Source organism: Homarus americanus, unplaced genomic scaffold (assembly GCF_018991925.1).
Source record: "Homarus americanus isolate GMGI-L3 unplaced genomic scaffold, GMGI_Hamer_2.0 scaffold367, whole genome shotgun sequence".
In the NCBI taxonomy this organism is placed as follows: domain Eukaryota; kingdom Metazoa; phylum Arthropoda; class Malacostraca; order Decapoda; family Nephropidae; genus Homarus; species Homarus americanus.
In genome coordinates this window covers 17,013,328-17,039,821 of record NW_024743709.1, presented here as the reverse complement: position 1 = coordinate 17,039,821, position 26,494 = coordinate 17,013,328, and the positions used below count along the sequence as shown (strand labels likewise).

General features: G+C 40.9%; 1 protein-coding gene across 1 annotated transcript in view; it reads left to right on the top strand.

Moving 5' to 3' along the window:
* LOC121877245 (gem-associated protein 5-like) overlaps positions 1 to 25,058 on the top strand; it is a gene marked incomplete at its 3' end in the record, with an annotated part of 94,779 nt that extends 69,721 nt beyond the window's left edge. Inside the window, 3 exon segments of the mRNA XM_042382891.1 lie at positions 8,278 to 8,488; positions 17,851 to 18,216; positions 24,982 to 25,058. Of these exon segments, the coding sequence (XP_042238825.1) occupies positions 8,278 to 8,488; positions 17,851 to 18,216; positions 24,982 to 25,058 (654 nt within the window).
* Between the last annotated feature and the right edge of the window lie 1,436 nt (positions 25,059 to 26,494).

The following is a 26,494-nucleotide window of genomic DNA, read 5'->3' as shown; positions in this document are numbered from 1 at the left end:
CAACTGTCAAACATGTCACTGTCACCCGTGCCTCCCTCCCTCCCTCCTTACCCCCATACCCCCCACCTTCCTGAGAATCGTTTGGGGAAAAAGACTAGGTTTACAGGTTTAGAAATAAATAATACCTCAGACTAAAGTTAGGATAATATAATTTGCATTACTAAAATCTTTGCAAGACAGGGAATAATTTGAATATAAACGTCATACATTTTGCACAAAAGATAAAATTTTTGCTCTCCCTAATAAAATTCTTAAATTAGATCTAAAATTTGTATGTCTCATGCAAATTTTAGCTTGTTTATATTCAAATTAATCACTATCTTATAAGAATTCCAGCATTGTAAATTATATTCTGGCTTTACTTTGTATATACAGTTTTACCCCGCTTAACGCGCTTTCACTTAACGCCTTTTCGCATATACGCGGTGCCTTGCCAAAGCTGAACTTTCACTTAACGCGGGTTTTTTCCACAGCTACGCGGTGAGTGTCCGGCTCGGATGCTATTTTTAGATTTGCCCCACCCGCCACCCTGCCTGACTGCCTGTTTTAGCTCATAAAATTCATACAAATTACCCGGCCAGAATATAATTTACATTGCTGGAATTCTTATAATTTGGTGATCATTTTGAATATAAACAACATATATTTTGCATTAAACATACAATTTTTAGATAAAAATATTTCTCTAGGTAACTATGTTATCTTTTGTCCAAAATATATGACATTTATATTCAAAATATTCCTGGTCTTACAAGGAATCCAGCAATGTCAATTATATTATCCTAACTTTAGTTTGAGGTATTATTTATTAAAATTTAGTGGTTATCCCACACATCTCCTTGGGACGGTTGGTGGGGGGTGGGGGGGAGGGAGGGACCAACCGACCATCTGTTACCCTGTGAAGAATTATTTTTTTTTTTATTAACTGAAGATATTTGTTTTAGCTCATAAAATTCATACAAATTACCCGGTCAGAATATAATTTACATTGCTGGAATTCTTATAATTTGGTGATCATTTTGAATATAAACAACATATATTTTGCATTAAACATACAATTTTTAGATAAAAATTGTTCTCTAGGTAACTATGTTATCTTTTGTCCAAAATATATGACATTTATATTCAAAATATTCCTGGTCTTACAAGGAATCCAGCAATGTCAATTATATTATCCTAACTTTAATCTGAGGTATTATTTAATACTAAATGTTATAAACTCTGGAAGGGAGGATTGGTGGGGGGTGGGGGGAGGGTTGGGACTGACCGCGCGGTTGGAAGAGGGGGGGAGGCAAGGTGGGGTACTTTGATTGACAGATAGTGTTGAAGAAGATTTTTTTTTTTTTTATTAACTGAAGATATTTGTTTTAGCTCATAAAATTCATACAAATTACCCGGTCAGAATATAATTTACATTGCTGGAATTCTTATAATTTGGTGATCATTTTGAATATAAACAACATATATTTTGCATTAAACATACAATTTTTAGATAAAAATTGTTCTCTAGGTAACTATGTTATCTTTTGTCCAAAATATATGACATTTATATTCAAAATATTCCTGGTCTTACAAGGAATCCAGCAATGTCAATTGTATTATCCTAACTTTAGTTTGAGGTATTATTTATTAAAATTTAGTGGTTTTCCCCCAAGAGCAGTGTAGTGTGAGAGGGGGAGGGAGTTGAGTCCATTATTTGAATGGACATTAACTTGGCGACTGTATTTCTCTATTTCTCTTAAGTATTAATTGTGTGCATGTACCATCATAAAATTAAGATGTTATTTTTACTACAACATAGGTATGTGCCTTCAAAAAGTGGAGTTTGGGGGTCGGGCCGGTTTCTATTGGAATTAATCCCATATGTTCTGTTGTTCACTTAACGCGGATTTCACTTAACACGGGACCCTCTGGGTTCAATTGACCGCGTTAAGTGGGGTACAACTGTACTGTATTTTTCTGTGAGCTGGAACCAATTACCCAATATCCCATTGAAACAATGGTTTCGGTTAACAAACGACCTTCTGGAACGAATTGTGTTCGTTAACCGAGGGACCACTGGAAAGAGGCCATCAAGTGGAAGTGACCGCAGTAGTGCAAAAAGAAGCTGCAAAGGCATTACATTGGATATTAAACTTGACGTTTTAAGAAGGTTTGATGCTGGAGAAAAACTTAGCCAGATTGCAAAAACATTAGGTCTTGCTACTTCAACAGTGGGAACAATCCGGAATAATAAGGACAAAATTAGGTCAAGTGCTCAAGCTGCTACTCCATTAACTGCTCGAACCTTGTATTTTCATCGAAGTGATGTGATGCTAACTATGGAACGACTCCTGAGTGTCTGGATTGAAGATCAGACTAAACACAATGTGCCACTAAACACTATGGTTATTCAACAGAAAGCCATCAGTTTATATAATGATTTGCAGGAAGAGGAAGGTGCATCTTCTGAGGTTAAACCTTTTCTGGCTAGTAAAGGCTGGTTTGAAAGGTTTAAGAAGTGCCTTAATTTACACAACATCAAAATGAGCTGTGAAACTGCCAGTGCTGATACAGATTCTGCTAAGAAATATCCTGCTGAGCTGAAGAAAATTATTTCTGAAGGAGGTTACACACCAGAACAAGTGTACAATGTTGATGAAACTGGGCTTTTCTGGAAGTGCATGCCTGCTAGAACTTTTATTTCCACTGAAGAAAAATCAGCACCAGGCTTTAAAGCATCCAAAGATTGTCTAACACTTCTTGTTGGAGGAAATGCTTCAGGTGACATGAAATTATTGCCCCTACTTGTGTATCACTCAGAAAATCCAAGGGCTTTCAAGGGCTATGCCAAGTCTAATCTTCCTGTGATTTGGCTTTCCAATAAGAAGGCTTGGATGACTATGACCCTTTTCCAAGACTGGTTCACTAACTTTTTTTTGCCCTGCTGTAGAAAGATATAATGCCAGGCGTAACATATCTAATAAAGCATTGCTCCTCTTAGACAATGCACCAAGCCACCTAGTCAATTTAAATGATCTTTCTGTTAATGTGAGAGTGGAGTACATCCCCAAGAACACAACCCTCCTTGCTGCAGCCAATGGATCAAGGTGTGGTAGCTAACTTTAAGGCATATTATCTTAGGAAAACTTTTTTGCAGCTCATAAAAGCAGTTGATGGGGAGGATAAACATACAATTAGGGACTTCTGGAAAAGGTTCAACATCCTGGATGCTATGGATAATATAGCCGAGTCATGGGATGAAGTGAAAACCTCAGCTATGAATGGTTCATGGAAAAACATATGGCCAGAGTGTGTCCATGAATTTCAAGGTTTTTTCACAAGATGAAAGTTTACAGCAAGTTCAACAAGACATTGTGACACTTGCAAACACTGTAGGCTTTGGAGAAGTCATAGAAAATGATGTGGTTGAGTTGCTAGAGTCCCATAGAGAAGATTTGACTAATGAAGATCTGATGATATTGGAACAAGAGCGAGTTGCAGGACAAGAAGAGGATGTAGAATCTCCACCCACCCCACTTCAGTTGACAACAAAGGATATGTCTAAAGGGTTTGCACTAATACAGGATAACGACCCCAACCGTGAAAGGAACATCAAGATTGCAAAAGCAGTTAACAATGCTCACAGTTCCTACACTAAGCTGTACAAGGAGAAGGTGCGCCGTAAACGTCAAACAACATTGGATGAGCTATTCACCGTCAGAGAAAAGCCGACAGCAGTTGATGTTGTACAGGGCAGGGCAGAAGAGCAGTGCCCCTCTCTCTCCCTCCCAATAACTCCCTTTGCACCACCTATCCTCACGCAGCAGTCAACATCTTTTGTGATGAGTACAGTACAATATTTTTATTTATTCCAACTGCATTTATCTTCATATTACAGCACATGCATATCATAAATTATTTAATGTACTGTATTATATGTGTTTATAAATGTTTATTTTCATTCATAAAAGTGCTTGAATTAAGTTTTGGGGGCCAAAAAAAATTCCGTAGGAACGCATCTCCAGTTTTATAATGGAAGTCAATGGGAAAATAGGCTTCGCGTTACGGAATTTCGCGATACAGTCAATTTTCCAGGAATGGAACCCTTCCGTAACGCGGGGGATGCCTGTACTGTATTGGCGGACTAGCCCATCAGCTGATGCGCACGCCAAAACGTGTTTGTCGTAAAGATTTCGTTAATCGAACCGTTCGTTAACCGAGGGACCCCTGTATATATAAAGCACTTAGACAACTGATTAATGAAAAACCAGGGTATAAGCAAATGCATCATACTGTATACTACAATAGTATTTATTTAGTGATGATAAATACACTACAATAGTATTTATTAAGTGATGATAAATACACTGCAACAGTATTTATTAAGTGGTGATAAATACACTGCACTAGTATTTATTTTGTGGTGATAAATACACTGCAACAGTATTCATTAAGTGGTGATAAATACACTGCAATAGTATTTATTTAGTGGTGATAAATACACTGCAACAGTATTTATTAAGTGGTGATAAATACACTGCAATAGTATTTATTTAGTGGTGATAAATACACTGCAACAGTATTTATTAAGTGGTGATAAATGCACGACTGTACTGTACTAATTTACAAAGTGTTGAAGAAAGACATTGTGGTAAGCTGATAGCTGTTTGCTCTTTGTTAACAAATGACTCATGGTGTTGACTCTGTTCAGTGTGGGATTCTTTTTTCAGTAAAGCTGATTCTTTTAGGATAATATTTTATCAACGTGGCACCAAATGATCCAAAATTATATGAGAATTGTGGTGAAATTGCATAAAGAAATGTTAAGGGAATCTTGGGGGAAAGAGAGGGGGAGGGAGCCACCCACCCATGCTACCCCCTCCCTACCCTCCCCTCTGCCAGCTGCTCTCATACAATATACTCCTACACTTATTTGTTCTTATTTTTATCTTTATAGTACTGTACAGTATACAGTTTTCTCTTTATTCATAAGACAAATTCTGTGGTTACTTACATATAACACTTTACAGTAAATAACACTCATCTCTGTGACAACAATTGTTGACAAAAGACATATAATATGTCTGATTTTCAACCCAGAGAGTTCTGTTTCATATTTTTTTTATTGTTGATGTAATATTCTTTTAATAACCTCGTTATACACTTAAAGACCCAAGTTGTTGAAATGCAGTAATAACATAACAACAACTGATTTTCTTTAAACAGTTTAGATAAGCAATGTCATCAGTCCCCCTCCCTCCCCGCTATATATTCGCTGTTTTCGGACTTTCATATTTTTCAGGTAGGGGTCTGATTAGTCCGATTTATCAAGGTTTTACTGTATATATTATATTTCTCTATTTTTAAAGGTGTTATATTAATTATGATGATTCATACACCTTAAGAGGTTAATTATATGAGAATATGATATTGAATCAGTAAATAAACCTGATGAATGCAACAACCCCCAATCCCTCCTCCACCTCCAGCCTCTTTATATTCGTAGTGTCTTAGCTCTTGTTAGGCCTACAGCAAATCTGATTACACCACTATAAAGTATAGTAGGTAGATAGGCAGCTACCAAACAGAGAGGCACTACTGCCTGGGAAGATATTGGAAGCATAATGTGTTGTCTAATGGTAGACCCTGCTGCCATATGGCATCACGAAAATTGTGACCAAGTCCCAGGTTGCTGATCTGACTTTCTGCCTCATTTACACACAATTGCAGGGTCTCAATTGTTTCTCTTACTTGGACAACACAACATATATAATGTACAGTATATAATTTCTCACTCTTGAATTTATTTTTTTCAATTTTGTATTTATTTATGGTTATTATTTTTATTATTATTTTTTTATTAATTTGCTATTAATTTTATTAATTGTTATAATAATAATAATAGATATTATTATTCTTATCATTATTATTATTATTATTATTATAATTATGATTATTATTATTATTATTATTATTATTATTATTATTATTATTATTATTATTATTATTATTATTATTATAATAATTATTATTATTTATTATTATATTTTCACCCCCCAGGCCCTGATGTGGGTCATTACCTGTGCCTGGCTGGGCTAATGCCCATAAAACAAAAAAAATCAGTGAACAAGTGTTGTTCTATTCATGAGCAATTTTTTAATTTTTCCTAGTTCTTAAAATATGTACAGTACTTCAGTATTCTGTATAATTTTACCCATTTCTTAACACCCTTAAGTATCCTTGTTAAAGACAATACGTACTCTACACAAAAAGTTCACGTAAATGAGTGTAGGTAGCGAGGTGCAGTGCACTGATACAATAGGTATGAAGGCAGGTCTCAGACTGAGACATGTGCTGTGCAACATCCATGCACAGATGTTCAACCACACCTACAAATGCACAAACCTTCTGGATTGATGCTGGAACATCTCAGAGTCCAAAAAAGGTGAATTCTGGCATATAGAGGGTCTGCTGTACAGCTTTTTATGCAATTTAAAGCATTTTGGGTGTTCCTCAGAACTTGCGTCACCATTTTTCTCTTAACACTCACACACCATGATCAATAATAATCTTGTCCAGTTAGCACTGACGCCCCAAAGCATTATTCAAGTGAAGAAAATTCATGAAATATCAAGTAAATCCGACTGACCCTTGAGATTTTGATGCATCATTCTGTTAGGCTTCCTCTCTATTAGTAGTCCATCACTAATTGGTTACTTGGCAAAAGTCCATTGCACCCTGACCATAAGACATCATAGTTGTCCCAGCAAAGAAGCTCCCTGTGAAGTGTTTATAAGTGTTTACAAAGCAATCATTTATTTATATTTTACAATATTTTACTTATTGAAACTTGTAAGCATCACGTGTGTAAATTGTGTTATAAATTCTCTTCTGTGGATACAATAAATACCTGAGCATTACCATCACACAGAAAGGTATACTGTATTATATTTTGGTTTAAACAAAGATCTATAGTGAATACAGTAGTATGTATTACAGAACAGTACACAATATGTGGATGGAATTATTTTTTTGCCTAAAATCACTTACAGCCAAACTGAATATGTTAGCAAAATTCTAAAACCTCCATAACGTACCTAGACACTGATACTAACCAGTGGAATAATAAAACAAAGAAAATTTATGAAAATAATGGCAAAACTAAAAAGAGTGAATAATTTGGGAAATTTTTTTAGATTTTTTCTTCAATTTACCAGGCTTATTATTACTCATATTGATTTTTTTATTTCACCAATATAAAGTGTAAAAATAACTTCTTTTTTATCCGACACTTATTGTTTTGAAAAGTTTTATTGAAAACTGTCAAAATTATTTAATTTTTCTTTTTCACTTTTTATCTGGTTTCATGTGAAAGAGCAATTAATTGTACGTATAATGTACTGTAGTTGGTTTTATTAAAAAAAAAAGTTGCTGAAAGATCCTTCCGAAGAAAAGATAGATACAGCATGGCTCGTCCATATAAAAAGATCGCAACTTGCTCTTCTTCAAGTTCTACTTGGTTCCTGACGGTTGAATGAAACAGTCTTCACAGATGCAGTTTACTGGGAGAGGTCTGTACAGTGGTGCAGCAGGAAACAGTCTGTCTCACAGGGTAATACACATGACCACGAAACCTCGTGCTATGTCATCTAACTACTCAGACATCCAACTTCATTTACACCGCTAGGTGGCAGCACTCATGCACACCTCAATCACGCCACTGGAGGACAGCACTCGTGCACACACTCATTCACGCCATACAGTGGTTCACTCGCTCGGCTCATTCACATTACATAAACACCACACAGCCTTGGCAGTAGAGGTGTACTTGTTATAAATAAGGCACTGTATGAATGTTAACTCTTTACTGTACAGTGAACATGTTGACGTGTCGGTTGTTTCCCATCTGTTCCCAAACACCAGACCTATCCACACCTTTATTTTTTAGTTGATTTTTCCCAGCAAAATTTTGTGTCGAAAAGCCAGAGTTGAATCTTGGAAGTATTCCATAGTTACTCCAGAAAATTCACCAATATTGAAAATGTTATGTTTTCTCTTATAGTTTGAATTGTATAATTTATATATATTTTTTTAAATGTACAGGATATATAAAAATAGTATTTTTACGAGTAAATATTCACTACAGCGAGTTGAAATGCATTGCAGTATTGAAAATTTATTAAAAGATATTTGCATGGCCTCACTCTTGGCCAGTTATTTTTCACATGAGAAGTCAATGAACAGTTATACAGTACTGTACTATTTAAAAAGAAGTTGTTTTATGCATATTTTCAGACAGTTGAGCATTGGTCGTGTGGAAGATGCTGCTCGTACCATGGCTAGACGAAGTGATCCTGGGTCGCTATTTGTCTCAGCCAAGTTGTATGAGCATACTGGAAATGAAGACTTGGCTAACTCAGTTGGACTTTTAGCCCTTAAAGAAGCCTCTCTAAGGCATGATCAGTTGAAGATCAAGTCTTTCTTGAGTCATTTACCTAAACTTAATGTGAGTAATGTATGTTGTTGTTATTAACTGTACATTTATGTGCTTTTTTCTCTACAGTTAAAGTCAACAGTATATTATTTTTATTCATGATAACTTATAATATAGTTTACCTGTCTATCTCTCTGAAGCAGAATGATGTGTGGTGACTGCCTTTATCAGTTGACATATAGGTATCCTTCATTTAACATTCACTCACTTAACATTGGTCAAAATTAGAAGAGATGTTCGACTCCCTGGGAAAAACTTGGGAGAGAAGTCGTAAAAACTGAGGAGTATTTGCTCCTAGTACCAAACAGAGAGGTACTACCGCCTGGGAAGATATTGAAAGCATTATGTATTGTCTAATGGTAGACTCTGTTGCCATATGGCATCACAAAAATTGTGACCAAGTCCCAGGTTGCTGATCTGACTTTCTGCCTCATTTACACACAATTGTAGGGTCTCAATTGTTTCTCTTATTACTGACAACACAACATACGTACATACTCGTATATCGTTTCTCACTATTGATCTTTATTATGGTGGGCTAATCCCCGTAATAAAAATAAAGTGTGCATCATTACCATCATTACAATACAGGTTCGTCCCAACTAATCCGGGACCTGATAGTCCGGCAGCTTCAATGGTTCGGGATGGTGTTAGGATCGGGCTGTTGGAGGGTGTGTGTGGGGATGGTTAATGGAGAGTGTGTGGGGGTGGTTGTTGGAGGGTGTGTGTGGGGATGGTTAGTGGAGAGTGTGTGTGAGTGGTTGTTGGAGGGTGTGTGTGGCGATGGTTAATGGAAAGTGTGTGGGGGTGGTTGTTGGAGGGTGTGTGTGGGTTGTTGTTGGAGGGTGTGGGATGGTGAAGTGTGTGTGGGTGGTTGTTGAGGGTGTGTGGGGGTGGTTGTTGGAGGGTGTGTGGTTGTTGGAGGGTGTGTGTGTGTATGTGGGTGGTTGTTGAGGGTGTGTGTGTGTGTATGTGGGTGGTTGTTGGAGGGTGTGTGTGGGTAGTTGTTGGAGGGGTGTGTGTGTGGTGGTTGTTGGAGGGTGTGTGTGTGTGTGTGTGTGGGTGGTTGTTGAAGGGTGTGTGTGTGGGTGGTTGTTGGAGGGGTGTGTGTGGGTAGTTGTTGAGGGGTGTGTGGGTGGTTGTTGAGGTGTGTGTGGGTAGTTGTTGGAGGGTGTGTGTGGGTAGTTGTTGAGGGTGTGTGTGGTGGTTGTTGAGGTGTGTGTGTGTGTGTGGGTGGTTGTGGGTGTGTGTGTGTGTGTGTGGGTGGTTGTTGAAGGTGTGTGTGGTTGTTGGAGGGTGTGTGGGGTAGTTGTTGGAGGGTGTGTGTGGGTGGTTGTTGGAGGGTGGGTGTGTGGGGTGTGGTTGGAGGGTGTGTGGTGGTTGTTGGAGGGTGTGTGTGGGGGGTGTGGGTTGGGGGTGTGTGTGTGGGGTGTTGTTGAGGGTGTGTTGGAGGGTGTGGGGGTGTTGTTGGAGGGTGTGGGGTGTTGGGAGGGTGTGGGGTGTTGGAGGGGTGTGGGGTGTTGTTGGAGGTGTGGGGTGTTGTTGGAGGGTGTGGGGTGTTGTTGGAGGGTGTGTGTGGGTGTGGTAGGCAAACCATTGTGGGTGGGTGAGGGGGGAGGGTTGCTCAGTTAGTTCTCTCCCTCCATGCCAGTCTTGTATCATCCTCTTTAATCACCTCAAATCTCATCAACCTAGGTGACATCCTTAATAACTCATATCATTCTATCATAGCTGGATGATCGTCATACTCGATTCTGAGTGACAGCAAATTAGTAGTAGTAGTAGTAGTAGTAGTAGTGTGTGTGTGTGTGTGTGTGTTTTTTCATCAAAACTCCTATACCCCCTAAAGTCCTATGGCAATGGGATCTAGGCAGCAGTGCAATCCGGTCCTGTCTGTGCGACTGAGGAGCCACTCTGCTCATCCCACATGGGGAAAGGGCTAGAAAAGGTGCCCTAAACTTAGCCTGCCTAAAAAAAAAACCTCACTAGGCAACCGCACCCAGTAAGGTCATCCTTATGCAGTCAAAAACACAACCAGAATCACAGATCCAAACAAAAACAAATCATACAACCTCTTATGGTCGCTGCATGGAATTTCAGGACCCTTCTGGATACTGTCACAAATGTGCATCCTGAAAGAAGAACTGCCCTTGTGATAAAAGAGCTGGCTAGGTATAACATCAACATAGCAGCCATTAGTGAGTCCCGGCTCCCAGATGAGGGCCAACTCACAGAACGGGGGTCTGGCTATACCTTCTTCTGGAAGGGTAAGCCTGCTGCGGAGAGAAACCGCATTTATGAAGTTGGCTTTGTCATCCGCCAACGCATCCTACACAGGCTAACTGAGATGCCTATTGGGATCAACGAGTGCCTCATAACGCTTCGAGTCCCACTGAATCACTCAGGTCATGCCTTCTTCATCAGTGCGTACGCCCCAACACTGGATGCAGAGGATGACATCAAGGAGGTCTTTTACCCCGACCTCGACAGAGTGCTAACCTCTATCCCCAGAGAAGACAAGGTTGTACTCCTTGGCGACTTCAATGCCAGAGTTGGCAGAGATGCTGACATTTGACAGGGAACCATATGGAGAAATGGACTAGGCATGTGTAATCCCAACGGCCTACTCCTCCTCAGCAAGTGTGTTGCACACAACCTCACTATCACCAATACCTTGTTTAGGCAGGCCGACAAGTTCAAGGACTCGTGGCAACACCCACGATCAAAACACTGGCATCTAATTGACTACATCATTGTCAGAGAAAGAGATCGCCGAGATGTCCTCATCACCTGTGCCATGGCGTGGCTCAGACCACTGTGACACTGATCATTGGCTTGTCAGAGCCAAGCTCTCTCCTCAAGTCGCCCCAAAAGGGCGAAAGCAACAAGCCTCCAGAAGTGGTATTAACACTAAGCGTCTGGAGGATCCAGCGGTAGCACATGCTTTCAGAGAGCAATTCGAACATGGGTTTATAAACAACCCAACAGCAAACAATGCAACTCCCAGTACCAAATGGGATATTCTTGACACTGTCATGACAAAAACCTGCAGAGAGACCCTTCGCCAGATCGAAAAAATACACTGGTTTGATGAAAATGGCCCGGAAATCAATGTACTCATTGATGATAAGCGCGCTGCTCTAACTGACTGGCAGAACAACCCACAGTCTCGGACCAAAGCTGATGCCCTTCCGCAAGAAGAAAGCGGCGCCCCAGCAGGAACTTCACAATCTAAAGAAACGACTGGCTTTAAAATAAAGCATGTGAAACACAAAAATTTGCAGATTAGCACAAGATATGCAAATTTTTCAATTCCACTAAAACATTTTATGGGCCTACCACTTGTGGCGCAGCCCCCCCTCCACTCATCCGATGGTAACGCCATAATTAAAGACGATGAAAGCCTCCTTCAGCACTGGAAAGAGCACTACCATTCACTGTTCAACTGAAACACCGATGTGGATGTCCTGACTACCCAGCAGGTCACTCAGCATCCAGAGCTGACCCACCTCAGCTATCCTCCATCCCTGGAGGAGGTAGCTACTGCCATCAAACAGATGAAAAATAACAAAGCCTCAGGGCCTGATGGAATCCAAGCCGAGGTGTATAAAGCAGGAGGACCTTTGCTTACCAGCCGTCTCCGCTCTTTCCTGGAGAATATATGGGAAAAGGAGAAAATCCCCCATGCTCTTAATGACGCCTCCATCGTCAATATTTATAAGAACAAGGGAGACCCATCAGACTGTGGCAACTACTGTGGGATCTCGCTGCTGTCCATAGCTGGAAAGATTATTACCTGAGTCCTCCAAAACAAACTTTTTCCTGAGGCAGAAATCTTTCCCAGAATCTCAATGTGGCTTTAGACCATTACGTGGCACCATTGACATGATCTTTGCTGCCTGCTAGATACAGAAAAAGTGCAGAGAACAGTGTCTTGACCTGTATGTGGCTTTCATCGACCAAACCAAGGCCTTCAACTCGGTGAACAGGGAAGCTCTCTGGTGGACCCTCAGCTGTTGTGGCTGCCCACCAAAATTCATCGCCATGTGAGGCAACTCCACGATGGTATGAACGGCAGTGTCCTGTACAACGGCACCCAGTCTGAGTTCTTCCCCATCCAGACAGTGGTTAAACAAGTGTGTACTGGTACCAACTCTCTTTTTCATTTTCTTGGCTGCCTTCCTTACTCGTGCCAGTGCCAATTTAGCTGGCGGGGTGGACATTGAGTACCAGATGAAAAGTCTTTTTAACATAAGACGACTCCAGGCTCGAACAAAGGTGTCGGCAGGTTCATTACTGAACTTCAGTATGCAGACTCACACTGAACACGACCTGCAGGAGATCCTGAACACCTACGCAGATGCGTATGCACACTTCGGCCTTGAGGTGAATGTACGTAGGACTCAGATTCTCTTTCAACCTGCCCCTGGCTCGGACACACCTCCACCGTCCATTCAGCTTAGCGGTACTACCCCCTTTCGGTATTTCGGCTCCCACCTGTCCACCACTGCAGACATCGATGAAGAGATTCAGCATCAGATCAGATGTGCATCTGAAGCCTTTGGCAGACTCCAAAACAGTGTTTTCAGCTGTAGGGAGCTGAAATTATCTACAAAGTTACATTTATATTGAGCAGTGGTCCTCCCTACCCTGCTATATGGCAGTGAGACATGGGTCACATACAGGAGGAACCTCAAGGCACTTGAAAACTTTCACCAACGTAGTCTACATTCCATCCTCCGAGTTCGCTGGGAAGACAAGAGAACAAATGCCAGTATTCTTGCTGACACCAACTGTAGGAGCATCAAGGCTACCATTATCCATGAACAACTATGCTGGATTGGCCATGTTACCCACATGGACGACAGTAGACTGCCAAAGCAACTACTTTACAGTCATCTAACGAATAGTAAACGTAACGCCGGTGGGCAACTGAAAATGTATAAGGATAGTCTTAAGACAAACCTGAAAAAGTGCCAAATCGACCCCCTCACCTGGGAGGTGATTACTCCACTTTGTAACGCTTGGAGGAGCACCATACGAGAAGGTGTCAATACTTTCGAGTTAGCCGACTGCAAACCGAAGCAGACAAGCACCAACGCCGGAAAGACGTTGCCACCCCCCCTGCCACACTCGATGCAGCCCTCCACATGTGCGATTTATGTGAACAACTCTACCAGTCCAGTATCGGCCTCTTTAGTCACCTCAAAACTCACCAATGAAGGTGACATCCCTAATAACTCATATCATTGTATCATAGCTGGATGATTGTGACAACAAAGTAGTAGTAGTAGTAGTAGTGTGTGTGTGTGTGTGTGTCTGTTATAATAATAATTAATGGTTTATTGAAAGAGCATGGCAGCCCGAAGGCTGAAAATATACAAGTAACATAAGTGATACAAATATGATAATAATTAGATGGGGAGAAGGTTATACTACAGGGCATTTCAACATAGTGACAGTACAAAAAATCAAGATTGACTGGGAGTGAATACACTGGTTGATTATGAGTTGTTGATAAATTTTGCAATGGTTAGGACTGGGCTGTTCTTATAGCAATCAGTGACACTCGGATAAGGGATCTCGGGTGGAAGTAGGAGCCGGTGTCGGGGATGGTGCAGAAGCTTCTCACCAAATTTGCAGATGAGGTCGTGGTGATGGTCAGAGAGAGCTGAGAGGGTCAGTGTGTTGAGCGCTTCTTGGTATGTGGAGTAGGAAGGGGAGAGAATAATCTTTATGTCCTCTTTTGAACTTTTTCTGTGTGTTTACATTGTGTGGCATTTAGGGAGGAAGACCAGGCAGGGGAGGCATAGTTGAGCTCAGGAAGTATGAATGTTGAGTAAACACGGAGGAGTTCGAGCGCAGGAACTCCGAGGGACTTGAATCAGCGAAGGAGTTGGAGACGAAAACTGGATGATTTGACAACTGTGCTGACGTGTGTTTTCCAGTTTAGTTTATCAATAGTAATGCCGAGGAGCATAATGGAGTCCACAACCTGGAGTGTGTTGGGGCCTAAAGTAATGGAGGGAGGTGGGACAAGGTTAGAGGAGAGGTTGATGTGCATAACCATGATCATGGTATTGTTGATGGTGACGTGGTTGTTGGTGGCCCAATTATGGAGACTTTTCAATATATCCTGGAGGGCGGTGTAGTCGGCAGCCGAGTTATACACAGTGATCCCATTGGTGGAAACGTCGACATATTTCCAGCGAGCAGAGGTTTCTCTTAGGGTATCACTGATAAGCATATGGAAGCAGAGTGGTCACATCTTGGTGCTTTGGGGGAAGGCCACAGGTGAGAGACTGAAAAGTAGAGACAGCCCCCAGAAGCGTACGGCTTGGCATTGGTCACTAAGGAAGTCTGTAAGCCACAGTATAAGATTTCTTCGAAACCCGAGGTCAGTCGTTTGTTAATTAAATTGTGGTCGACTAGGTCAAATGCTTTGGTGAAGTCAATGAAGGCGACAGCCACAGACGTCTTTCGTTTTTCCAGAGGGCGGTATATGTAGTCAAGAAATCTGACAAGGCAGTGAGTGGTGGAGGAAGTTTTCATATTGCCAAATTGCTGAGGATCTATGGCGCCTGCAATATCATTATAAGCCCAGTCAAGCACGAAACTTTCACAGATTAAGTTGGGTATTGGGGTGACGGCAATGGGACCTAGCTCATTTAAGGATTGTGGGCTGGTTGACTTGGGCACTGGCGATACATTTGAGGTATTCCAGTCAGCTGGGCCTCTTCCTTGGCTGAGGGAAGTATTGATGATGGAGCAGAGGGGTTTAGCTAGTTCCGGCGAGGACTCCTTGTAGAGTTTCATTGGTAAGTCAATGGGGGTGGTGGAGCGCTTTAACTTCAGTTTGTCCAGACGTTTTGCTACTTCAAATTCTTTTACTAAGTCAGTGGGAAAGGAGGCTGGTAGATATGCAGGGAGACTGGTTGTGTCAAACAGGGGAAGCGTCTGGCATATAGTTGTGAAATGGTTGTTTGATTGCTCAGCTGCATCGCCATTAGTGAGATGGCTAAGGAAGAGGAGGGGGTGCATCTTATTGTTTAGTCCACAGAGTTCTTTAAGCTTACCATACCACTGACTGATGTTGGTCTGCTTTAGGTGATGCAACTTCATTAGGTAGTGAGACTTCTTTGCAGTGCGTATTTCACGGATGACTTGGTTGTGAAGGGACCCATAGCGGTTGTGGTCATTGAGATAAAAGGCACTGTCTCTCTGTTGCATAAACTATTTGATCCGAGGTGTGATCCAGGGCAAGTCAACTGGGTGTGATCTGACGGACTTCTCGGGGAAGAAGTGGTGGTGAGCTTCCGTGGTGGTGTTGGTATAATTTATCTATTTGGTGTCCACGTCATCCACACTAAGTATTTCAGTCAAGGGATGGTGAACTATCCAGTGCCCGAAGAGACGCACTGCAGAGTCAGTAATCGGCCTATAGGTCTTGATGTAGGGTCTCTGTACTTAGCTGGTAATGGCAGCTGGGGACCAGAGCACTGATAGGTGTGTGCTACACCCGATAGGAGGCATTGGTTGAGGTGGTTGGTACTGATCCGCTAAGTCAGTTAAGATAAGATCAAAGGTTATTTTGACCTTGTGTGGAGAAGTTCACAACTTGTGATAGTAGCAGCTGGTCCTGGATATCAGTGGTGTCAATTTTGTTATAATCCCCACATAGTACTAGCTTGGCGCATGGGTACCTAACTCTGAGGTGGTAATGAGGTGATTGATAAGAGTGTCTCTGGTGGGTGTGCGAGGTGGATGGTATGCCATACAGTATATAATAGAAGCAGTGTGGCGCGGGTGGGCACGTGGCACAACGTGTACCCATAATGCCTCCACGTCAGCTGGGACTAAAACATCCAGGTGTGACGGACATCGTTCATCTTGACAGAAGAGGGTAACGCCCCCTCCACTTCCATGTGAATGAAGGTGATAAAAGAGTTGATATCCCTCAATGTGGCACATTTCAGGAACAATTTGCCAAGCTTTGCATATGGCAACAACATTGGCAGCAACTGATTGGACTGTGGTTGCCAGTTCGTCAAATATATTAGCTAAGGAAGTGACATTGGAGAGCAGTAAGGAGGGGAGACCGTACGATATTCGGGGCACTTCAGTGTTTTGGTACGGTCTGTCAGGAGTAGGTTTCTCTGTTTTTTTAGTGGAGGTGATGGTCCTAATGGGCTTCTATTTATAACGTCTTGTCTACTGTTGCGAGCATGGAATATGTTCAGTCACTTAAGTCATGCGATAAAATTGCCATCAGGTTAACCATTCCCATGCTTTAGATTGTACAGGGCGCATCGGGAATACATCACTGGTGGACATCTATTGATATCTGTTGTTTTGGACAGGGGGATGTGTTCGTCCGAGGTGGCCATAAACTCAATGGGGGCACTCTGAGGGCCGCTGACACCGATAGACATCGGTTAATATGTGTCTAGTCATAAACACCGCTAGTCCTTGTCTCAGGCTCTTAAAGGGTCGCCGACACAGTACTCACGGTATATGTAAATACCGCGGTGGTCCTTGTCACTGGCACTTTGAAGGTTACCGACAAAGTGTCCACGGCCTGGTGTTACACTGCTGTGAATCACATTTTTTTATGTGTGTGTTTTTCTTGGAATACAAAATCGGATCAGTGTTTCGTAACCAATCATTGCATTGATCATTTGAATGTTTTGCTGATAAATTCTGGTGTAGTGAGGTTGGTAGGGAGTTGGGATATGGGGGGGGGGTCAAATAGACTTGACCTGGCTGCCAATCACGAGCGCCTACAGGACACGTCTCGTCTCACTGGGGGCTGACTGATGTGTGTGTATGCACTGTATTATTAGCTGAATTAATTTGTGTAATGTTGGACCATAGGCCACATGCATTTATGCATGGTCGACTTTTTGGCAGAGGTGAATGTTAGATATCATCTCTTGTCATGTGCAATACAGCATAAGAGTAAGGGCATGTATTACTATTTTACTTCACTTCATACAACAGACTGGAAACATGAAAGAGTGTGGGAAGCAACTCTTCTGTCTTGTATAGAGGTGCAATGCCATATTGTATGCATTTAGCAGCCCACATCATTATTAGACATTGAAGTTCAATTTTGAATATATTGACTAGCGTACTTTTTATAATAATGTTTGGGGGGTATACAATTGATGGTAAATAAGGGCTTTAATATGGTATTTAAGGGGTAAAAATTGCTATAATAGATGGTTTCAATGGTGGGTGGAACCTAATTTTTATCTATCGTTGCTTATGGAAGTACTATGTAAATATTGTTATGAAAATGCAGAGTTTATACAAGGTAAATCTTTCTTTAACATACCTTTATTTTAATGTGTATAAAATCTCATCTTCTACAGTGGTTCCAGGCAGTATCTTGCTGCCACAGTGTTATCCGGGAACTACTGCAGCAGGTCAGTGTAGAGAAGGAAGTATATAACTGTTACCTTATGAGAAGTATAAGGAAGCAAAAGAACCTAGATGATCAAGAGGGCCAAGGTGAAATGAACATTGTAAATGGAATAGTTAATTCTGAAGATGATCATATTCATGAAAATGAAGATATGAAATTAGAAGTGATTGCACCTCCTCTGTGGATACCTTTACTAGAACGAATTATGGAGGAGTGGACAGCACATGGCATTACTCAAGAACAGTATCCCCAGCTTTATGAGACAGTTACACATAACCTTTCTACTCAGCAGATGCCAACATCTGTTAAACAGGTAAAAAGTCAATTTTAAAAATGTTTGTAGGATAATTTTCATAGAACTTAAAATTGATACGATTGAAATATGCTTACCCATTAAATTGTGCAATAATGTTGGCTCACTGATAGCAAGAGGGCCTAACTTCTGTGTGAGAGGAAGGATGTCTGCAATTGGCATGAGAAGTGTGATGCTGTATTGCAGTGAAACATGGTTCTTTAAAGAGGATGGCATATGCATGCTTGAGTGAGCTGAAATGAGAATGGTGAGGTGGGTGTGTAATGTGACGCTGAAAGACAGGGAACCATGTTAAGAGCTAAGAGGGCTGTTGAGCATTGTTAGTGTTAGCAAAATTTTGTATAGAGGCAGATTGAAATGGTTTGGGCATGTGGATAGAATGGAGGAGAGCCAGGGATAGGATAAGAATGACGTTGGTGGAGGTTGTAAAAAATTACATTAGAATTAAGAACCTGACAAGAGAGGCTGAAAGAGACCATGCCATAAAGTAATATCTTTTCCTGAATGCAGAAATCCCTGACCATTGACCAAGATTTCATTTTATCCAGCTGTTCTTGATCAGACAGGGGCAGTATAAAGGGGTTGAAGACCAATAAATTCACTGAAAAAACCTAGATACCATATCAGTAAATCATCAGTTATTTCTTACCATGCCTAGACTTTAGCCTTACCCCCCCCCCCAAAAAAAAATGCATACACATTATATATACAGTATTACCCCGCTTTACACGGTTTCACTTTCCGCGATTTCTCATTTACGCGGTGCCTCGCCAGAACCGAACTTTCACTTTCCGCGGTGCATCTACTCATATACGCGGGAAGCGGCGTGGGCAGGGTGCGCACAAGGTCGCCCAGTCATCAAAACATTACCGAGTTCTTCACCCGCCACCCACCACAGCCGGCCTAAGTCAGTGATAGTGAGGATATGGACTTACATGGACTTTGAGGGGTTTGACAAAGAGGCCCTGCAAGCCTCTGTGGTGGATAGTGATACAATTGATACAAGTGATACAGGTGAGGGCCAATAATCTGCACTCTGCCTGTGTGCCCAGCCATCTTTTCTACTAATGTAAGTGTTAAAAAAACTAATATTATTGATATTTCTCTTAATTATTATTTGTGTGAGCATACCATCATAAAATTTAGATGTTACTTTTACTACAACATAGGTAGTGTGTCAGAAAAAGTGGAGTTTGGGGGTCAGGCCAGTCTCTATTGGAATTAATCCCATATGTTCTGTTGTTCACTTTACTCGGTTTTCACTTTCTGCGGTACCCTGTGGGTTCAATTGACCGCGTAAATCGGGGTACTACTGTATTAATAAATTGTATTGTTAATTTTTCACACACAAACATTAATTCAATAAAAACAAATTCAGAAACATTAATTAAAATATATATGAACAGTAAATAAGTGTTGCTTTCATATTCTTATGTAAAGTAATTACGATATGTTTTCACGTGTGCGCACTTACATACGTGATCTCTCTTTTTTCTTTACCATTATCGTTAGCTACTTCTATTGTTCCATTTATTAACATTAAATAACATTACTTAAAACAACCATATTAATTTTACTACAGCTACAACCAAGGTATTATTTTCTTCAGTCAGTCACTAGTTTTGTAATCAACGAAAACAATGCTGTCTCATTTCCTCGTGTTTTAATATTCTACTTATTATTAATGAATTGTATTGCTTATTTTGCACACACAAACATTAATTCAATCAAAAAGTCTTTCAGTAATAAACAATAATGAATCTTTTGTACATAAGAGAAATGACGCTGTTTACAGATTGTGCACGTCGTCTGAACGTTGGTGGGCCGTTCAAACACGTCGAAATTCGAGTTTCCGCCGTGAAAATTTTTAAGTGTGTTGTTTTTTTTGTGTTCAAATAGAAAACGTCGAATTAAAAACTTGCGAAATTTGAGAAGCAGCTGTACGACATTTATCCCTTCAATGTGTCTTCAAAGAGACCATGAAGCAGAGAAAGTGGTGCTAGTGCTTCCAAGCCAAGTCACTATCTATCCAGGAAAAGGGTGAATTTCCATGGTCCTGAAATTTCCATGGTCCGGCACCGGTCAGGTCCCGAGGTTGCCGGACTAGAGAGGTACAACCTATATTATTATTATTATTATTATCATTATTAATATTATTATATTATCGCCCCCCAGGCCCCGATGTGGGTCAGTGACCTGTGCCCGGGTGGGCTAAGCCCTGTAAAAATTTTTTTTTTTTTTTTTTTTTTTTTTAGGAGTTCGGGATTGACGGTTAATCCGAAAGTCGGTTAATCGAGGTTTTACTGTATCTTAATTTTATGATGGTATGCACACACAATTAATATTTAAGAGAAATATCAATAATATTAGGTTTTTTAACACTTACTTAGTAGAAGAGATGGCTGGGCACACGGGGATGGGGGGTTGGTTCTGAGGCAGAGGGCAGATTATTGGCCCTCACCTGTATCACTTGTATCACCTGTATCACTATCCACCACAGAGGCTTGCAGGACCTCTTTGTCAAACCCCTCAAAGTCTATATCCTCACTATCACTGACTTGAGCTGGCTGTGGTGGGTGGCGGGTGAAGAACTCGGTTATGTTTTGTTGACTGGGCGACCTTGTGCGCACCCTGCCCGCGCCGCTTCCCGCGCAAATGATGGAATGAACCGCATAAATAAAAATTGTCAGTCTGGCTAGGTGCCGCGTAAATGACCAAACGCGTAAACCAAATCTGCGTAAATCGAGACTATTTTTTTTTTTTTTTTTTTTTTTTTTTTTTGTTGTTGGTGTTGTTGTGTTGTTGTTGTGTTGTGTGTTGTTGTGTGTGTTGTTTTTTTGTTGTATTATTTTATTATATTATATATATATATATATATATATATATATATATATATATATATATATATATATATATATATATATATATATATATATATTGTATAATAAATAGATAAATATATGTGCCTATAGGTTGTTTCATTTTAGTTTCTCATCATGAATTATCATTAACATCATTGTCGGTGGTGTGTCTCATAAGTCAGAAAATGTTTAGCTTATTCAGAGACTGCTTACTCATCTTCTGTTAAATGTCAAGAAACATTAACATACTACAGTGATATCCCGTTAGCGAACAATTGGTGCAGAGCACTTCAGAGATGAAGATTTCTGGATATGAGGCGACTCTCTCAAACCTGCAAAAAATCCCTCATCCTCGGAATTTCGGGTAACAGAAAATTGCCCATTACATCATCTCTAACCCGAAAAATCCTCATCCCTGGAATTTTCCGAGTAGCGGAAAAATTGCTCGAAGTTCCAGAAATTACCCATTACATCATCTCTCAAACCCAAAAATATCCTCATCCCCAGAATTTCCGTAATTTTCGGGTAACAGAAAATTTTCTCGCTATCTTTAGAAAATGCGCCTCAAACACAGAAAAAACTCCCCATCCCCAGAATTTTCGGTAAACGTGCCCTCGGAAAATCGTTCCCAAAGCCGGGTTTTTCGGAAAATTATGGCTTTGGGGAACAATTTTTGAAAATTTCAATTCCGCTATCGGAGAGTTACAGGTTTGAGGGATTCGCTAACGGAGATATTTCTGTACAGTGGTCCCTCGGTTACTGAGCACAATCCGTTCTAGAATGTTGCTCGTTAACCAAAAACTCGTTAACCAAATCATTGTTTCAATGGGTTTTGGGGTACTGGTTCCACTCACCAAAATTGCCTAAATTCAACAAAAAAGGTAGAAAGTACAATTACTTTGAGGTGTGTATGTAGAAGGCTCCTGGATGATGATGATGATGATGGGAATTAGAATGGGGGTGGAGGAGAAGAGAAGGCATTGGGGTGGAAGAGAAGTGCGCCATTTCACCCATAAAATTTTAGTTCTCTTGGTGTAATTCAAGATTATGTTCTTTAATCAACACTGCACTGCATTATATATTGTCAATATGTAAAATAAATTTCAAAATGACCAATAATTTGCTTGCAAACAGAAAAAAGCATTTAGTTGAAGAGTCTCAAGCAAGATGTTCCTCCACTGAAAAGACACAAAGACTGATGCCTGTATGGTGTGTTGGCAGGCTGGATGGCATGTTCAATAATTGTTAAAATTACTAAAAATTTAATATTAAACTTTTAAAATTATTGAATAGTATAAACTTCTTGATATTTACTAAAATGGTAAGAATTTAAACCCTAGAACCGATTATTGTACTGGCGGACTAATACTACAGCTGGTGGACAAATTCAAATGCGAAACATGTTCAGGTCAGCTTAGAAACTCGTTAATCGAGGGATTGCTCGTTAACGAAGTTAAGAATCTTATGGAGGGTAACTCGTTAACGGTAGCTCGTTAACCAAGGGACCACTGTACTTAAAAATATAATATGATTGATTTGTTTCATAAATAGGAAAAAGACTGATTGTAAACTGAAAATATCATAAACTGCTTCACTGTCCGTGCTAATACTGTACATTATTAACATTACTTTTAGCTTAGGAAGGACAGAAATTTTGGTGGGTTGGCCCTCAGAAATTACAAGGCTGCCTCACTTATCACAAGGTTATGTGCCTGAAACTCGTTGCAAATATCAAAATTACGAATAGTGAGTCAATTTCTCCCATAAATAATGTAAATAGGGTGGATATGGGTGGTCATGGCTGTCAGATTTTAACAATTGTTTTACTCAATACATATAGAACATAAAATAAATAAAGAAATGAGGGAATAATATCAAATAAACATCAATGACAAACACTTTGAGTTTATTGGTCGTATATGTTTACAAATTCTGTACTGTTACAGTATACAGGTACTTACATGTTTGAATGTGGAGTGTTTATGTGTGGTGTGTGAGGTAAGTTTTAAACGAGACTGTTAATTTATCTCTGATGTGCTTTGTTGCTTGCTTGCTGAAGTTGGCATTAGGGGAGGGGTGAAGGTTTACTGGGGTGAGGCAAGCCGGGTTGTCAGCCACTTCACTCTCCTCACTGCCAGGATCGTCAGCCACCTCCTCTCCTCACTGCCAGGGTGTCAGTCACCTCCTCTCCTCACTGCCAGGATCGTCCACCCTCACTCTCCCTCACTGCCAGGGTTGTCAGCCACCTCACTCTCCTCAATGCCAGGTCGTCAGTCACCTCTCTCCTCACTGCCAGGGTGTCAGCCACCTCACTCTCCTCAATGCCAGGGTCGTCAGTCACCTCACTCTCCTCACTGCCGGGTCGTCAGCCACCTCACTCTCCTCACTGCCAGGGTGTCAGCCACCTCACTCTCCTCACTGCCAGGGTCGTCAGCCACCTCACTCTCCCTCACTGCCAGGGTCGTAGCCACCTCACTCTCCTCACTGCCAGGGTCGTCAGCCACCTCACTCTCCTCACTGCCAGGGTTGTCAGCCACCTCACTCTCCTCCCCTGCCAGGGTCGTCAGCCACCTCACTCTCCTCACTGCCAGGTGTCAGCCACCTCATTCTCCTCACTGGGGTCGTCAGCCTCCTCTCCTCCTGCCAGGGTCGTCAGCCATCTCACTCATTATCGCTGTCAATTTGCACTGAAAGCTGTTGGTCTCCACTGCCTTCTGTTGAATCATGCATTTGTGATAAAGGTGTTTTAAGGCGCTGGGTCTGGTCGTTAATCCGTGCTCAACATCCGCTCCATACTCTCCATCTCAGCATCACAGAACCTGTCACGCTAAGAGCCATCAGTGGTGTTGCAGACCCGGCCATCTCCTTGATATTGTCGTGCTTTTAACTATAGACTGCACCATAGAGAGCCAAACCATTACCAGCCCAATCACTGACTTTCCTTCTCCGTGTTCATGTCTTTCTCGATATCCATTTCCGTCCAATGTAGCTGCCACAGCGTGATCTCTTAACAATATTGCTGGGAGTTTTAGTAGCTGGTCGCTAAGCATTGTGAGATCACACAAAACACAACTGCAAGATCACACAAAACACAACTCGAGATCACAGAAACACACGCCAGCAGGTGTGAGACTGAGGTGGCGGGGCATATGGCGGAGGAATCGTGCACCGCTGTCCTACTCTACAGTTGAGGCTCGGCGGTTCAAAATTTTTATAAAAATTTGCTAATAAACAGGGCAAGCATTGCAAATAGTGGAAATGGGTAACAATAAATTGATTGCGGATAAACAGGGTTCTGAATACGAGGATATGAATAACGGGGTTTGCCTAAATCATATCTGGCCCATGACTGAGAGATTGCCCATGTCTGACATAGGAGATAAATTGAGTTAGTAAATCTGAGTTGTTGAATTACTGTACAGTACAGACATATGCCAGTGGACCCCTTGTGTATTGGGTCCCCTCTTAACTGAATAAAATTGCATGACATTAGAAAAATAGAATATTAAAGTGGCATCTCTTAGTGAAGGAGTTGATAATACCAGGAAAAATAAAAGAGAATATGCATGACATGTTTGATTGGGTGAAAATGGATGAATATCTCATTGTCAAATCAGGTAATGAGCAAATTTAATTTATATGATGCATTTAAGTATTGCATAAGGCTTGAATTACTTTCTTTCACCTCACATATATTAACCACAAAAATTATTTATTTTCTTTCCAGGCTCATATCTGTCCCACCCATTTAAGGATGGAATAGTATTAAAAGATATAGTTGATGTACAGTACTTTGATTCTCAGTTGCAATTAACTAAATAGATGTATATCTTCATTAGCTGCTCTATTTTACAAGAAGTACTGCTGTATAACCAATGTTTTGTTTTGTTTCTTTTCTTTACAGCTTTGGTTCTTAGTGTCAGTGGCCTTGAGTAAGTGTCTCATGAATACATGCCAGAAGCTTGGGACCAACATCTCACCCTGCATTGAGCTATGTTGTATCATGGGGAAAATCTGATCAGGTTTACACTTAACATGCATTACTTCCAAAAGGTGAGTTTGGTTATCTCATTATTATTACTGTATTAAATACTATTTTTTTATGCCCCATAAATCTAGCAGTTAAATCTGTATGTAAATACTATACAGCAGGCCCTTACAATTCACGGATTTTTAATTCTCGGCCTTGATTCTTCGGATGACACCCTGGATGTACCCAAGAATGTCTACAGGTAGTTTTAAATTGGCACTTTCACTGCGGGATAGGGTGCATGTGAGATTTATGGCGTTCCATAAGGTGTGTCTCTTGTCCCAGGTGGCTGGGCCAGTGTGCTCGCTCGCCTCAGTGACAATCCAGGTTAAACACTTTCCGTTTGCACATGTGCTACTCTGCTCTCTTAACAACTGTGCTCCTTGTGCTTGTGATGGCTCCCAAACGTCCTCAACCATCTTCGTCCAGTTGCAGGAAGGTGCCCAACCAAGGGAAGAGAAAAGAAGGTCATGTATTTCTCCCATTAATGCGCCTGGCTGCACCTGGCAACAGGAATGGATAAGGGAGCAGTGACTGCTAGTTAGTGCGCCATTTGCAGTTGTAACTCACTCCATGCCATATTTCACTGGATTTACTGTTATTATTAATGATTAATCATGTCATTGTAGTCAGGTTAGCTCATCTTTGTAACCACCAGGCTACTGGGCCAGGCTGTAGGTGTTATATTTTCAAATCGTATTTTCAGATAGATATACATAACTTTCTTCATTTATTTTTACTCAGTTACATACGACCGTCCTACATACATATTGTGAAAAAAGGTAAAAGAAATAATTGTCCTGAAGGCAAACATAGGAGAGCGTTGCTAGTGAATCAGCGTCCCAGCTAATCTTCATTTCTATGGTGGAGCAGGGAATGTATGCAAATGGCGACTGTGTTAAACTTTCATTTGACTTTTATTTACTGGTTTGGCAATATATTTTTTTATAACTTAATTATTGGTACAGTATAGTCTTCATTCTGTGTCCAATTGAATCCGTGGAGGTCGCGTAAAAAGAGAAACGCATGAAATAACAGAACATATGGGATTAATTGAAATAGAGACTGGGCGACCCCCAAACTACACTTTTTCGACACAATACATACGTTGTAGTAAAAATATCACCTTAATTTTATGATGGTATGCACACACAATTAATATTTAAGAGAAATATCAATAATATTAGGTTTTAAAACCACGGGGATGGGGGTTGGTTCGAGGCAGGGCAGATTATTGGCCTCACCTGTATCCTGTATCAATTGTATCACTATCCACCACAGGCTTGCAGGGCCTCTTTTCAAACCCTCAAAGTCCATATCCTCACTATCACTGACTTGGGCGGCTGTGGTGGGTGGCGGGTGAAGACTTCGGTAATGTTTTGTTGAC